Below are 14677 nucleotides of genomic sequence, written 5' to 3'. Positions count from 1 at the left end.
TAAAGAATCATATAGTATAGACTGGGGATGTGGCTCAGTGGCAGAGCACTTGCCTAACAAGCACAGAAGCCCTGGATTTGATCCCTAGGGCAGCAAAATGAATAAAGAAACATACAATGTAGTTCTAAGTTATCTTGACAAAAGGAAGATAAAGACCCATGTAATCAAGCACTAGTTATGTATATCTAGGACTCTGAGAGAAGAGCATTCAAAGTGAGCAGATAGAGGTGGATAAAACCCCAACTCCAGACTTCTTGTCAGGGATTATCTGCCACTGACTTTGCTATTAAGATAACATATTCCACACCATTTGTTCAATCACAGTTTGCAACTTAAAGGGAAATCACTTGCTAAGTGTAACCATTATTTGTGAGAAATTGCTTGAGATCTGCCTCACAGAGAATCATGCACAGCACAGCACAGCATGGGTGAGCAGCCCAAGAAGGAAACCTCTACTCCCTCTCCCCTGCCTGCTCACCTCTGAGCCACAGGCCAAGAGCAGCAGGGCTCCAGCCTCAAGGGTAGAATGTGGATTCTGAGGCACATTTTCAGGTCCCAGATCTTCCCAGAGCAGGTCTCTATCTCTGTATCTCAGTCTCTGCCTACTCACAGGTACTTGAGAAACAATTATGAAAAGGGTGTCAAGCTGCCACCTGCAGACCACCTGAGCTCTCTGTTTGCTCCCCTTCCCTACATGTTAATTGCCATAGATAAAGACGTTAGAAATAGCTCAGTGCAGAGAGGACTGTCCCAGTACAGGTAGGTGCACTACGCATTTATTCAGAATGTGACTTTCATACCAGTTTCATGCTGCTAGAGCTGAGAAACTGCATGCTTAAAATTGCTAGAAGGCTTACAATCTGCCTAGAAGCTAGACAACCTGGCAAATTGTAAGTAGACCCCTCTCAGTATTGACTTTTGAAAAGGAATCTTCTTTCCTCTTCTAACCCTGAACAAAATTCAGCCCCTCCCCTGCCCCCCCTTTTTTATTTTAAAGAGACAGCGAAAGAGAGAGAGAGAGAGAGAGAGAATTTTTTTAATATTTATTTTTTTAGTTTTCGGTGGACACACATCTTTATTTTTTTATTTTTATGTGGTGATGAGGATCCAACCCAGCCAGGCAAATGCACTACCGCTTGAGCCACATCCCCAGCCCCCCTGTCTCCCTTTTTAAAGCCATTGTCTAAAGTCCAGTAGAGATTGAAAAAATAATTCACTTTAAGAACATCATGCCTAGTAATGTTAGAGTGTAGGAAAAAGCAGCAGCCAGGAGGGATAAACTTTTTAAAATTTTATTTGAATGGAGGAGATGCTTTATTTGGAAGAGCAATCACAGAATGAACTGCCATTTAAAAAGGGAGATGGTGGGAGAGGGAACTAAAACATATTACAAAACTATTATGTGCCTGGTGTTCCATAAGTGATCAATAAATGATCATCCTCACAGCAACTCTGTAAGGTAAGTAGTTGATTATTTGTACCTTACAAATGAATACATAGACTTAGAGAGGCTAGGTTGACTTTCCCAAGGAACTAAACCCATCTGGGTCTTATGAACTGGGATTTGATCCTTGAGCTCTGATCTGACGGACTCTAAATTGTCAGCCATTTCTACTGTACTCACAACCCAGCACTGTCTGAGGATTGTCGCTGCTATTATATACCATATTTTCTCAAAGATGCTAAAGTGTTTCTAAAGAGCTCACTCAAGATAAAACAGTGAGTCATGATGAATGAAAGTGCATTAGTTAAGGAAATATTTAGTGTTATAAAAGATTTAAAAATGTTAGTGACTCATCACAATAGAAATTTATTTCTCACTCATGTGAAGTTCTGCCAGAGGAGGGTGAGGGTGTGGTGGGGGTAGATGGTTCAGCACCCCAGACTACCATCTTTACACTTGACACCCACAATTGCCCTGTTCAGCAACATGCAGTGTGCAGACCCACAGATGGTGGGAGGACCGAATAGGGCATTGCAGGAGGTTCTTAATGGGCCAGGTCTGGAAGTGGAATATATCACTTCTGCCCATATTCTATCTATTGGCTCCCAACTCAGGTTTATGACTTCACCTGATTGCAAAGCAAGACGAGAAAATTAGCCTAGTTATGTACTGAGGAGGGAAGGGAAGTCCTTTTGATGAACAGCCAACAGATCTCTGCTATAGGAGTAGAAATGTGGGATAAGTAGTCCCCATCCAATAGGGAGACTAGATACCAGGGGAAAGTAACTTAGAATAACTGATGATATAAATAGACTCTGACCTTTGCATGTCTAGATGTTTTTGATGAATTAACTCTAGTATAACAATAAATGCTGTGGCCCTTCCTCAAAACCTTTGGCTGTTTGCAGTAGATGATGGATGTCTAGAAAACACCCCTGACACTGCAGAGTTCAGTCGGGAATTCCAGTTGCACCAGCACCTTTTTGATCCGGAACACGATTACCCAGGCCTGGGCAAGTGGGTAAGTCAAGTCTCAGCTGCTAGTATATTTTGTGTTCTGGTACTCCAAAGGTACTGATGGCAGAGGTGAGCAATATGGATAGAAGGAAATAAGAAAACTTGTTTAGAAGTGAAATTTTTTTTTCCAGAAATCTCTGGTTGAGAGGGACTTTAATTGATTATCATTCCAAATCACACTCATGTGTCTAGGAGCAACATATCAAATCCATCCAAAGAGACAGCAACCAAAACAGATCATATCAGCTATAGTCTCCAGAGGCTCCTTCTTGGATCTTCTCCACAGCCCACATCCTAACACATTTTTGGGCTTCATCAGTATTTCAGGCCACTCACAGAATTTTGTCAAAAGCAAATGATTTTTTTAAAAAAAGGTGCTTAGAAAACTTGCAAATTTGATCTTTAAACTAAGAGTGATGATCTCTGCAGAATCAAGAGAAAAAGATGTCCAAGCTTTGAAACAGACATACATAAGCCTTACAGAAAGAGAAATTCCCAATGTATTGTAGCAGTGAGCATGGTTGGTGCCAGTCACCAGTTAGTATGTATTGCTGTCCGTTAAGGAAGTTGTTTATAATAAACACTTTTGAAAGAGAAATCATGAGCCCTTGGTACCGGGGTGCTAAAAACAAGTCTCGTCAATGTGACCACACTCTTCTGTTTGCCAGCACCCTTCATGTACTTTCCAGCTTGATGAGGGATGTGAAGTGGGCATGCTGCATTTGGACATCAGTGAAGTATTTGACAAGATCATGTATGATCTCCCATTGGAAGAGGTGGAGCGATGCAGCCTAGGCAACAGAGGGAGCTTGTTAGAGAATCCATGTCATGATGGAAGGGGATTTTTACATGGTATCCTGCATGTCTTAGCACTACCCCACTCCATATTTTTACCAATATTTGAAATAAAAATATAGAACATGTACTTATTAGATCCTTAGAGGATGACACTAAGTTGTAAACAATAACCCTGGATGACAGAGTTGGGATTCAAGGAGATCCCAACAGGCTGGAATATTGCTGCACACACATGTAAAACTGCACCAGGACCTGTCTAGGTTCCTGTGACTGGACTGATGCAATCAAATGCCCAAGTCCTGTGAGGACAGTGGGGGAACACTTAACAGGGTCAACTCACATATAATAGTCAAGTGGTCAGTACTTCTGTAGAACAAGGGAATGAATGAGTGTGTGGGCAGATTTCCAAATTGCCTAAGCCCTTCTAAGTCCTCGATTCACTCTCAGCTCATTACTGGCTAATGACTTGGCTTCCTACTTCATTGGGAAGCAAAGTCGTTAGCCTTTTGAGAGATTTCAAACCTTAACTCCCTGCCTTCCTTCTGTAGCGTTTTACTAAAAGAAATCCCTCCTGGTTAATGACCGCTTGCATTTCTTCCAGCATCTTGCTTCAACCTTGCATGGAAATAGTTCCCTCTGCCTTCAACATACACACATTTCACAAATTGAAGCAACAAAGCAAAAATACTGCTATGTTAATTTTCTTCTCCAGTTTGCCCTCTTCTCTTCTCTTCTCTTCTCTCTCTCTCTCATTCTCTCTCTCTCGTTTTCTCTCTCTCTCTCTGGTTCTGTTAGGGAGAATTGCTTTCTGGAGCCTTCTCCAAGCCTACTAGTGGAGTTGGTACATGTTGAATTGAACAGAAAAATATCTGGAGATTCTCAAATAGAATACTGCAATCATGAGACCCTTCTATAAAAGTTGTCCTGGTGGCATTATTAAAAGACAAAATAGAGGGAGAAGAGACTACAGACAGGAAGAAAAAATAGGAGAAGTGATTCTAGTTGTGATAGCTGTAAATACAGTGAAGAAGGTGAGAATCCATGATATTTCAAAGTGGGCAAACTAACTAGAATTATTATATGGTGTAAATGCATGAGGAGGAAAGATGAGAGATGCCAAGTCGATTTGAAATGGGTAGTATGAACCTTTCCTCCCTTCCTTCTGTAGCGTTTTAGTGAAACATTTTAAAGAGATGGAGAAGAGAGGGAGAGGGAACAAAAGAAGGGAGCAGGGAGAGGGAGAGAAAGAGTGGAAGATCATGAAACAGCACCAGGATGGGATCCACAAGGGAGAGGAAATTATTGCCAAACTGAAGCCAGGGCCAGGTTCACCAAGGAGGAAACAGAAGCTATGGAGCCTGCTTTGTTTCAGGTACTATTAGGTACTTAGCATACGATATTCATCAAGACATGGTACTTTTTTTTTTTTTTAAAGATTAATCTTGTTGTTGAGATGAATGGCATGCAAATAAATTTAGCTTAGCCCTGTTTAGCTTCGTATCCCAGGTGTGTTCCTATGACCAGGGAAATTCTGGGAAAGATGGAGGATAAGGGTAAAACAAGACCCAGGTCTGAGGTCCAATGTGACTAATTGACATGCTAGCCATGAAGGAAGTGAAGGCACTAGTGAAGGTAGAACTGAAGTCCCAGGTGGGAAGGTATCCAGCCTAATTGGGAGACCCAAATGAGCAAAAGGAAGAAAGGAGATCGAGAGAAGGTCCAAGTGAGGGCAAAGAGCCTAGTTGGTGGTGTGATGGAGTGAGAGAGAGGGAAACTTCCCACTTTCCAACTTTGATTACCTCCTCTTCAAAACCTTTTTAGATTTCTCTCACTATATTCCATGCACTCTCAGTAAGAGGCCAACCACTCTCCCTTATTCTCTTTGCTGCCTTCTCTAAATCCTGACTTGTTTTTCTCTCCTTCATTTTCATTCTTTGTCTGCATCAGAGCCAAAGATTAGAATTTAGGACCATACGTACAAGACAAAAGTAAGATGATAGATCAATGACCAGGAACAGTGTTTAACACCTTTTATCAACTATAATTATGTGTTTGTGTGAACTTAAGTTTCCTTGTTTATTTTATAATTACCACCCAGCAATAAAACAGGACTTGCTTGGCCTCCACATGGAAGTCTGAATGAGTCTGGCTTGCCCTTCTAAACTGGGACCACACAGACTTGCCTCCTCACTTATACAGGGTAGTCTCAAGCTTGTCTTCAGCTCAACTATCCTTTAAGTTCATAAAGCAAATATCTTTGACAGTAGAACTGCAACACAAAACCCTGCTTCTTTATGTGCTAGTAGCCCCTGTTTTTGACATTAGCTGGAGCTAAGCTACATCTTTAGCAGTGATTCACATATTACAAATAATCAGTGTCTGTCCTGTTTCCTGCATGCCTCTCTCGTTGTTAATGCAACAAGACACATTTATTAAATGCACATCAGATGCCTTCTGGGCTCTATGTTAGATAATGGGAATACATTGGTGACTAATAATAGTGATTATATTATACAATACAATAGTAAATACAATATACAATGAGAAGCCGTCTGTATTTTCATGGCTCATCGCTCATAATGTGTCCCGCGCAGCAATCTTTAAGGATCCCATCTAGGACTGGTTGCCCTTCAGGCAGCATGTGTAACTACAACATTGAGGGGCTGTGACCAGTGGCTGGCTGCTGATGATGTCAGTCCTGTCCTCTTTACACATTAACTGCTAAGCATTTTTCACTTTGGAAAAAGCTGTCTCAAAAAGCAAATGCTTCTCTTTTCCAAGTGCTTTGCACACCTTTTCACCACTAGTTGATTGGAGTCTGAGCCACGGGACAAACGAGGGTCAAGAACCCTCCCTGACTTTCATTGGCCTTCATGATTTCAACTTGTTTGAAAAGTCGAATGTCCTCAGTTGGGTTTTGTCCCAGGCTTATACAGGGTAGTCAGAGCCAAAGATTAGAATTTAGGACCATACGTACAAGACAAATTTGTACTTCAAATTTTCCATTTGACACATAAATAATTATACATATTTATAGGGTACAGTGGGACATTTCAAGTCACATATCTAATGTGTGATGATTCAGATCTGGGTAATTGGCTTATCTGTCAACTCAAACAGTAATCATTTCTTTGGTGGCATTCAAAATCCTCTCTACTAGCTATTTTAAAATATGTATGGATTTTTGTCAACCATGGTTATCCTACTGTGCTATAGAATGTTAGCAGTTATTCCTTCCATCCAACTGCACCCTGTAACCCATTAGTCATCTTCTTTCCACCTCCCCTCTCCACACCCTTCCCACCCTCTGATAACCATTCTACCCTGTACATCCATTAAACTTTTTTTAGCTTCTGCATAGTCATGCCTGCTATCCATGTACTTTACACCAGGGAAGCACATGATGGCAGTTGGTCCCACAATTGGTGGTTTTAACTTAGCTCGCTTTGCTAAAGTGTTGTCTACCACATTTCTCTAGTGTAAAATCATCATTTTCCACTTTGAAATGAATAGTTACTCTGTGGGAAAATACTTTTAGACTGTGTAAATATTCTGTTCTCCATTCAAATTTTAACCAACCAATTTAGTATCCACTGCTGATGCTTCCCAGAATCAGCTATTACTATGGTGGTTGAAAATGGTGATTTTCTTACTCTCCTATTCTTTCTGAATTTACTAGTTGGCATTCTACTCTAAGCAAGTGTTTTCCCTGCTTCCCTTCTGCCTGTCTGTCTTTCATCCATCTATCTATGTATCTATCTATCTATGTATCTATCTATCTATCAATCCATCTATCTACCTATCTATCTATCATCTATCATCGGTCTATAGGTATGCTATTTATTTAGTATCAGCATACATTCCTGTAACTGCTAATTTTGATGTTTGAACTGTCCTAGATTTGGTCAGTTGGAGTCCCTTCAGGCTGATTTCTTTTCTTTCTTTCCAACATGACTCTATCATTTTCTTGGGTGTTTCCTTGTTTGCTAACCGAATGAACTATTCCAATTTTCTTTGTCCTCATACTATCCCTGCCATAACCCTGGAATCAGATATTTCTCCAAGAAGCCCCTCCAACCCCCATTTCATTTAGGAATGGAATATGAAACCCAGAACTGAGCAGATGTCCAAAATATTGATGGCACAATGGAAAGCCCTTTTAATGAACTTAAACCCACTACTCACATAAAAAGCAGGCTCCCCACTACTCAAAGAATCACAGTGAATGGGTATCAGAAGGTGTGACTTGTTTCTTCTCCAATAGGTATCAAGAGAGGTAGCTGATTTTCTCTCATTCATTCTGGGTTTTTTTTTTTTTTTTTTTTTTTTTTTTAATATTTGGTTGGTTTTAGTTCCAGGGATTGAACCTAGAGGCATTTAACCACTGATCCATATCCCCAGCCCTTTTTATTTTTTATTTTGTGACAGGGTCTCACCAAGTTGCTTAGAACCTCATTAAATTGAGCCACTGGGATTACAGGTGCCCAATCCAGCTTTTTAAAATTATGTTTTTGACCTACACTGTACCTACCAATCCCTGTCATTAAATCCAGACAATAGCAGGGATAGAGGCAAATGCTCCAGCCACTTCCCTGCAGGGGTGGGGAAGAATACCCTGCTAGTTCTCACCCCAGCTCTGAGGGAAATGCAGAAACCTTCTTTGAGAAGAAGACTTGCCAGCCCTTCTGCATTTCTGTGGGTGTCATCTGCCCTGAGATCTTCTATAAGAGATTCAACTAATGCTGGTGTTAGTTACCCTGATGGTGGCCCTGAGGAACTGTGCCAGAGCTGATTGGCATTCTACCCTATGACACCAGCTCTGGGTCCCTCTGTGCTCCCTCTAGCTCAGGCAGCCGAACACAGTGGTGCCTGTTCTCACCGGCTTTCCCCACAGCCTCCCTTCCTTAGCTCTGGAAGGAACACCTAGGACATGCTCTGTGCATTATAAGTTGTTTACATTCACAGACGGTAGGGAGCCCCACTGCAATATCCTCCTGCCTTGAGGGAACGATCAGCAGGTCTGTCTTTTCTCCCTTCTGATATTAACTTGATCCATCCCCCAGCTGAGCAGGAGGTAGAGGACACAGCCAGTTTGGATTTTGGCAGTGAAGGCTCCTGCACTCCTGGCTCAGCCCCTGCATAGTTGAGGTTGGGCCAGGAATATGCATTGTCAATTGCAGGTGGGGTAGATTTTAATGAACATAAAATGATGAAGCTCATTCTTGGCATTTGTCATTTTCACTTTCAAATCTACCATTAAAAAAACCTTAATAACCAGACAGCCCAGAGGATACAAGTGCTGTATCAACTTGTTCCTCTCCAGAACTCTGTCGTCTCCTTTTATTTTTTGTAAAGTCAATATCAAGGTATTTCACTTAGAGCAAGATGAATCACCTCTTTTGTACATTATTTCCCTTCTGATTAAAAAACCAAATAAATAAAACAACACAAGTGAAACTCCCAAATCCCCTTCTCCCGTTCTGCCTTCAGGTCAAGTGCTCTGTCTTTTATAATCTCAATAGAAGGAAATCTGTGAAGCATGTGTCTGATATTCTAGAGCTCATTTAAGTCCACTGTGTGTTTGAAATACAGCAATATGTGGAAACACTTATACAAACTGCGGTAACGGAGCCTCCCCCTGCCCCAACATAACTTTGCTTTCTGCCAAGAAGTTTTTTTGGCAGTTTTTAAAAGGTTCACTCTATTATAAAAATGTTACAGACCAAATGGCTTTCTGATTGTCTTGACTGGGGCCACTGACTGGAGCCACAGAAGGGATGGCCGCAGAAGTCAGCGTCCGTTTATTTACACAGGGTTTGATGTTAATAGTCAGACACGGCTCTTGAGAACAGTTTATGTATGTGCACAGTTCATAAAAAGGGGAGTTGGATGTTGAGATAAAATTATTTATTTTAATCCAAGGCTGTTCACAGTGAGGAGATGGGGTTCCAGCGCCCTGGTATGTTGGACTGTCATGCTTTCCTGTTTAAGGGATTGCTGATGACACTTTGTGCCTCAGGGCATTGCAGGGGACTTTATGAAAAGCTGCACAGCCACCCGCTTTTCTCTTGTGGTCTATCGTTCTACATGACATTCCTTTCATCTAGCTTTGTTTCCAAAATATGTGTATGCAAATATCCAGGGCACACACCAAGTATTGCTTTTAAAACAGACATTCGCCAAATTTGATCCATACTTCCGGCATTGATGTTTTCTTTTCTCCCCATTCTAGAACAAGAAACTCCTCTACGAGAAGATGAAGGGAGGACAGAGACGCAGGCGGAGGGTAACTCATGGTCTGCTGGGGTGGTGTTGGGATGTCTTGCATATTCTGAATGGGGCAGTTGACAAGCTGGAGGCTTCAGTTGCTGGAAAGTAGCAGAATCCTGAGGAACAGTACAGTGGTCCGGTGTGACAAGGGCCATGCCCAGAAAGTCCACCCTTGGCTTCTGGGATGGCTTCTTCAAGCTTAGGCACACAATTTTCAGTGGAATGCCCATAACCTCCCATCCAGACAGGAAATGTGCACTGTAGCCCTCCCAGCTGGGTGGGAGATGCAGGGAGAACCCGAGGCTCTGTCTTACCTTGAAGGGTCTGTGGGCCAGGGAAGGAGACTGCTCACATATCTGCCTCAATTAGGTAAAAACACAAGGCAAGAAAAAGGAAGTGTTGAACTGCATGCTCCAGCCATGAGTCAAAAGGAGTGTGGGAGCAAATGATGAGATGAGTCAAACTTCATTCCTTACACATATCTTTTCTTGTGGCCTAACCAGAGGGATATAAAACCCACTGGACCTATGGGGTTGGTTTGCTGACTGCTGAGTTTACTGCAGGCTCAGTTGTTAATTATCCCAGGGCTGCCCAAGGTGGGACCTTGGTCTGGGTGCTCTACATTTAGCTACTGCCTAGTCACTTGTATGTGGTCACCTTGTGTAAAGCTGAACGCTGAATCTGCTTCGAGTTTCCATTGCATTTTATGGCATGGAGACATGATAAGTGATCTATCTGTGTATTCTGTTAATCCACTGGTACCTTATTAGATAGAAGGTCCTGGGCACTTGTCTCTTTTTTCCTGATCAGATGAAGTGGAAAATCGCATTATTACACAGTAAAGTACTACAAAATACTAATCACTTTAATTAAAACATACAAATGAAACCGTATATCCACAGGCCACTGACCATTGATTCAGAATCGCAGTTACCTGGATCCTAGCAAAATTTGGGAATCTGGACAGTGCTAATTATAGCCATTCTGAATAGTTTTGCCAAAGTCAGTCAGAGAGTGCTTTAAGAAGTGTGGATTATCCAGCCTCGAGATTAATCCTTAGGCTCCTGCAACAGACAGTTAAAGCCCCTGTGCTTACCCACAGCCAGTTTCCTATGTGAGAAGCAGAAAGTTCTTACATCTGGAAACACATCTTGGTTGGGAGAGTTAATGGGGTTATTAGAGGTTTTTCTTAGTGATTACAGCTTCCAATGGCAGATGGTGATAGGAAGGCTGTAATGTGTTCTTGAGAGAACATCAAGAAATTCTCTTCTAGGAGCTCAGAATACACATAATTTACCAGGAAGATGGCTGGAATATCTCCCCATGGCACAAGGACATTTCCAAATAAGACCAGAGACTGACCCAAAATGAATAACTTAGCATGCAGCTTTAATCGGCTGGACTTTCTGGCCTACCATTCTTTCAGCCCTGACTCAGTGAATGACTGTGGGTCACAATCTAGGTCATTTTTCCAAGACAGCAGTGATTACCAAAACTCAGAAATCTGGCTAAGACACATGTTATAACGGATTTTACTTTGGCCTCAATGTCTTCAACATAGGAAAGGGGTAGAATTTAGGAAAATAAGGGTCACTTTGACCCAAAAGTATCAAGTTCTTCCTATTCTCAGGCATTTATAAAGCCCTGGGCCTCTTCAAACTGTTGGGGAAACAGAAGCTACTGTCCCCTCATCAGGATGTTCCCAACTTGAGGTATTCCCATTTTGAGTGAAGACCTTCGCCACTCCCTGGAGTATGAATCAATAGGAAGAAATTATGGGCTTGCTTTGTTGAAAAATCAGGGCTTGCTCCAGTAAAGCTAAGCATCTGCTGTGAGTTTCCAGAGGACAGCCCAAGCAAGGATCCATTCCCCATGGCTCTTCCAGTTGTGAAATGGAAATAAGATTCTCTGTGTAGCCTAACTAGTCTCTCATCCAAGTGAGAAGATAAATACATAAACACTCTTGAGTTCAGGACCTAATTAAAACCAAAGCTTGTTATTATTATTACTCTGAAGTGTTGGATTTAATCCTAATAGTGAAACATTTATCCCAAAAGTTTAAGGGATGACTCCTTTTCCCCCTCAATTTTCTTCCCCTTACCTTCAGCCTTTGACATTTCTTGGTCTGGACAGTGGAACTTTTTTCCACAAAAGTCCCTTATCAAGAAGGAGTCCCCTGAAGTTCCAGCTGAGTGCCAGGTGGCTTTATGTGACTTTTATACTTACTTACTTTCTATTTGTTTCATTAAAAAAAAGATCAATTCACCTTTAGATGACTTTGAAAAATTTTTTCTCCTAAGCTATATCTTGTTAATATTCAATATTTACTATTTATCTTATTTAATGCAATTTATTGGTTTTTTAATCCCATGTTTGATAAACATGACCATCTCATATTCTTTTAAAATGTTACAATTTTCAGAATAAATGCTATTACTAAATAGAAAATATGATATTGAATGTGCTTTTACAGTCCAGTGTTCCACTTACCCCAAGATACTGATACTATCCCCTAGGGTAGGCCAGACTGCTCTAGTTGACAATCCCCCAAAAGTATTAAAGAGTATTTTAGAGATGATTGTCTGTTTGTGACATCACTTTTCAAATATATGAGGACTTTGCTCACTTTGCAATTCTCACCTTGTTAATGATGCATTTTTGCAAGAGTGAGTTGAATCATTCATTTTACCAGACATAATGTGAAAGGACGTTTATGGATGAGGTTCCTTTTATTTTCTTTTGGAGAATGTCTGCTTATCTTTCAAGAGCATCAATGGCAGGCCATTTCCCATGGGAAAGAGAGACTCACCTGTGAACTGCTTCCATTTGTCCATGGGGCTTATCATACAATGAGATTGCTGATCATTTGTAACCACAGCTTCTTTCTTATATTTTGGTTCCATTACTGGAAGGCAACTTCAATAAACAAATATCTTCCAAACTATTTAAAATTTGCTTGCTAAAGATTTTGTTGTAAAGCTCCAATTGTTAGTTCAAATCCAACACCCCCCCCCCCAAAAAAAAAAAAAGATGTATTACAGACAGAATGGGAAAACCTTGACTCATTCAGAATATCAAGATTTCAGAGTATGGAATCTTGAATCCAAAAATAAAGGAGATATCGATACAGCCATAGTTTCCTTCTTTCTTTTGGCTTTTGAATTTGCTGAGAGAGGGATTCCAGAGGCCCTGATGACCTTTCATTCACAGTCACAGGATGATCTCTGCCCAGTCTTCAGATGCCAATTCTCATTTGGTGCTACTCTGTCCTCCACTTTAGAAAAATCATCCTTTTTTGAGGAGTGGGGGTCAAATCCATGGCCTAAGCATACATGCACTCTACCACTGAGATACCCATCAATCCCTAGAATGTTCTTCTTGTACAATAATTGAATGCATCCTATTTTCCCTTTTTCACCTTAGTAGGACCATAGAACAATGGATTCTAAAAAAAAAATCTAGGGCTTGGTATCTAAGTTAGTAGCAAGAGCTTATTAGCTGGTCTGCCACAAATTTTTATGCCAAAAAAAAAAAATTTAAGGACCGCATTGCATTTGATAAGTAACTACGGTTGTATGATATCATAATCTGTCAAATGGTGTTTCAGAGGCCACTGAGGTATAAAATAATACACTGGAGTAATCACTTGGTAGGTGGGAGGTATCATTGTTAGCTTATTGTTAACCCAATAGGCAAGAAACAGTTCTCATTTACTTCTTTTTTGAGATAGTTATATCTGTTGCTCACATATAATACCAAACCATATTTTTTTTTCAGAGTGTCAATCCATATCTACAAGGACAGAGATTGGACAATGTTGTTGCAAAGAAGTCGGTCCCCCATTTTTCAGAAGAAGATAAGAATCCAGAGTAAAGAGAAGAAGATGCTGGCTGGAATCCCCTCCCCCATGCTGCTTATTGCATGCAATATTAGAGCCTCTGTGAATGGAAGCATGTTTCTTATATAGATAATTATGGATGAAGCAGCTGTATGTGCATTGTCCTTCACAGTGATAGCTCTGCTTTCTGCTAATTAAAATAAGAGCTCCTTTTTATGTGGATCTGCAATGAACATTAAAATTAAAATGTATAAGTTGAGTACAATAAAAAACAAGACTTCAAAATGCTCAGATTTCATGCAGTTTAAAATGGTGTTTGGGGCTGTGCTGTTTTGGCTGAGTCTGTAAAAAGCTGGCATTTGATTTTGATTATGTAGTGCATCCAACCCTTGGGTCTTGTTACACACCAATAAAGAAGTTTGTACTCAAGGGGAGGGGCTGACACATCTCACTTGGCTGCTTCTTAATAAATGTGTATGCAAGCATTGGTGTGTGAAGTTGTTGTTTTTTAGTGCATTATGAAAAAAACACTTTCTTTGTTTAGTAGAACACTGTGAGATACATGATCTTATCAGATCTGAACAGTAATTCTGTGAAGTAAATGGAGCATGTGCTATCCCCACTTTACAGATGGTAGAACTGAGAATACTCAACACACCACTGGGAATAATCAGAAAATCCCAGAATAGGGAGACTTTACAGGCCAAGTAACTTTTCCAATAAATAAATGGTAGGAGGGTACACCATGGGAAATAATAGATTTTTAAAGGGCTGTAGAGGCATATAAACTAAATAAAATGTGTGTAGGTCTTATTTGTATTCGAACTCAAGTCAAATTTTACGAACATTGATCAGAAAACTGGGGAAGTTTGAATAATGACTGAATATTTTTTGCTATTTAGTTGTTACATGGCACTAAGTCTGTTTTTCTTTTCCATAGAACCCTTATCTCTTAGGGATAAATATTGAATTATTTTCAGATGAAATGACTTGATGTTTTAGATTTGCTTTAAAATAATCCAATGGTAGTGATTGTAGGGGAGAGAATTTAGAGTACAGATGAATCAGAATTGGCCATAAATTGATAGCAGTTGAAGCTGGGTACTAGGCATATGGGGATTCATTGTACTTCTATCTCTATATTTGGATATATATTTGAAATTTTCCACACCATATATTTTTTTTTCAGAGCGTCAATCCATATCTACAAGGACAGAGATTGGACAATGTTGTTGCAAAGAAGTCTGTCCCCCATTTTTCAGAAGATAAATTAGAGGTTAAAAGGGAAGAGTAGTTTATGGAAAGCATTG

At 40.5% G+C, this 14677-nt stretch overlaps 1 protein-coding gene across 1 annotated transcript in view; it reads left to right on the top strand.

The window, feature by feature from the left end:
- The window catches only part of Scg5 (secretogranin V), a 54640-nt gene extending 40820 nt beyond the window's left edge, over positions 1-13820 (top strand). Inside the window, exons 4-6 of the mRNA XM_027926094.2 lie at positions 2353-2465; positions 9492-9545; positions 13307-13820. Coding sequence (XP_027781895.1) covers positions 2353-2465; positions 9492-9545; positions 13307-13402 — 263 coding nt within the window. The 3' untranslated portion in view covers positions 13403-13820. The remainder of the gene's footprint in view (positions 1-2352; positions 2466-9491; positions 9546-13306) is intronic.
- Positions 13821-14677: the final 857 nt, after the last annotated feature.

Source organism: Marmota flaviventris, chromosome 2 (assembly GCF_047511675.1).
Source record: "Marmota flaviventris isolate mMarFla1 chromosome 2, mMarFla1.hap1, whole genome shotgun sequence".
In the NCBI taxonomy this organism is placed as follows: Eukaryota; Metazoa; Chordata; class Mammalia; order Rodentia; family Sciuridae; genus Marmota; species Marmota flaviventris.
This window is presented reverse-complemented; position numbering and strand designations above follow the sequence as displayed.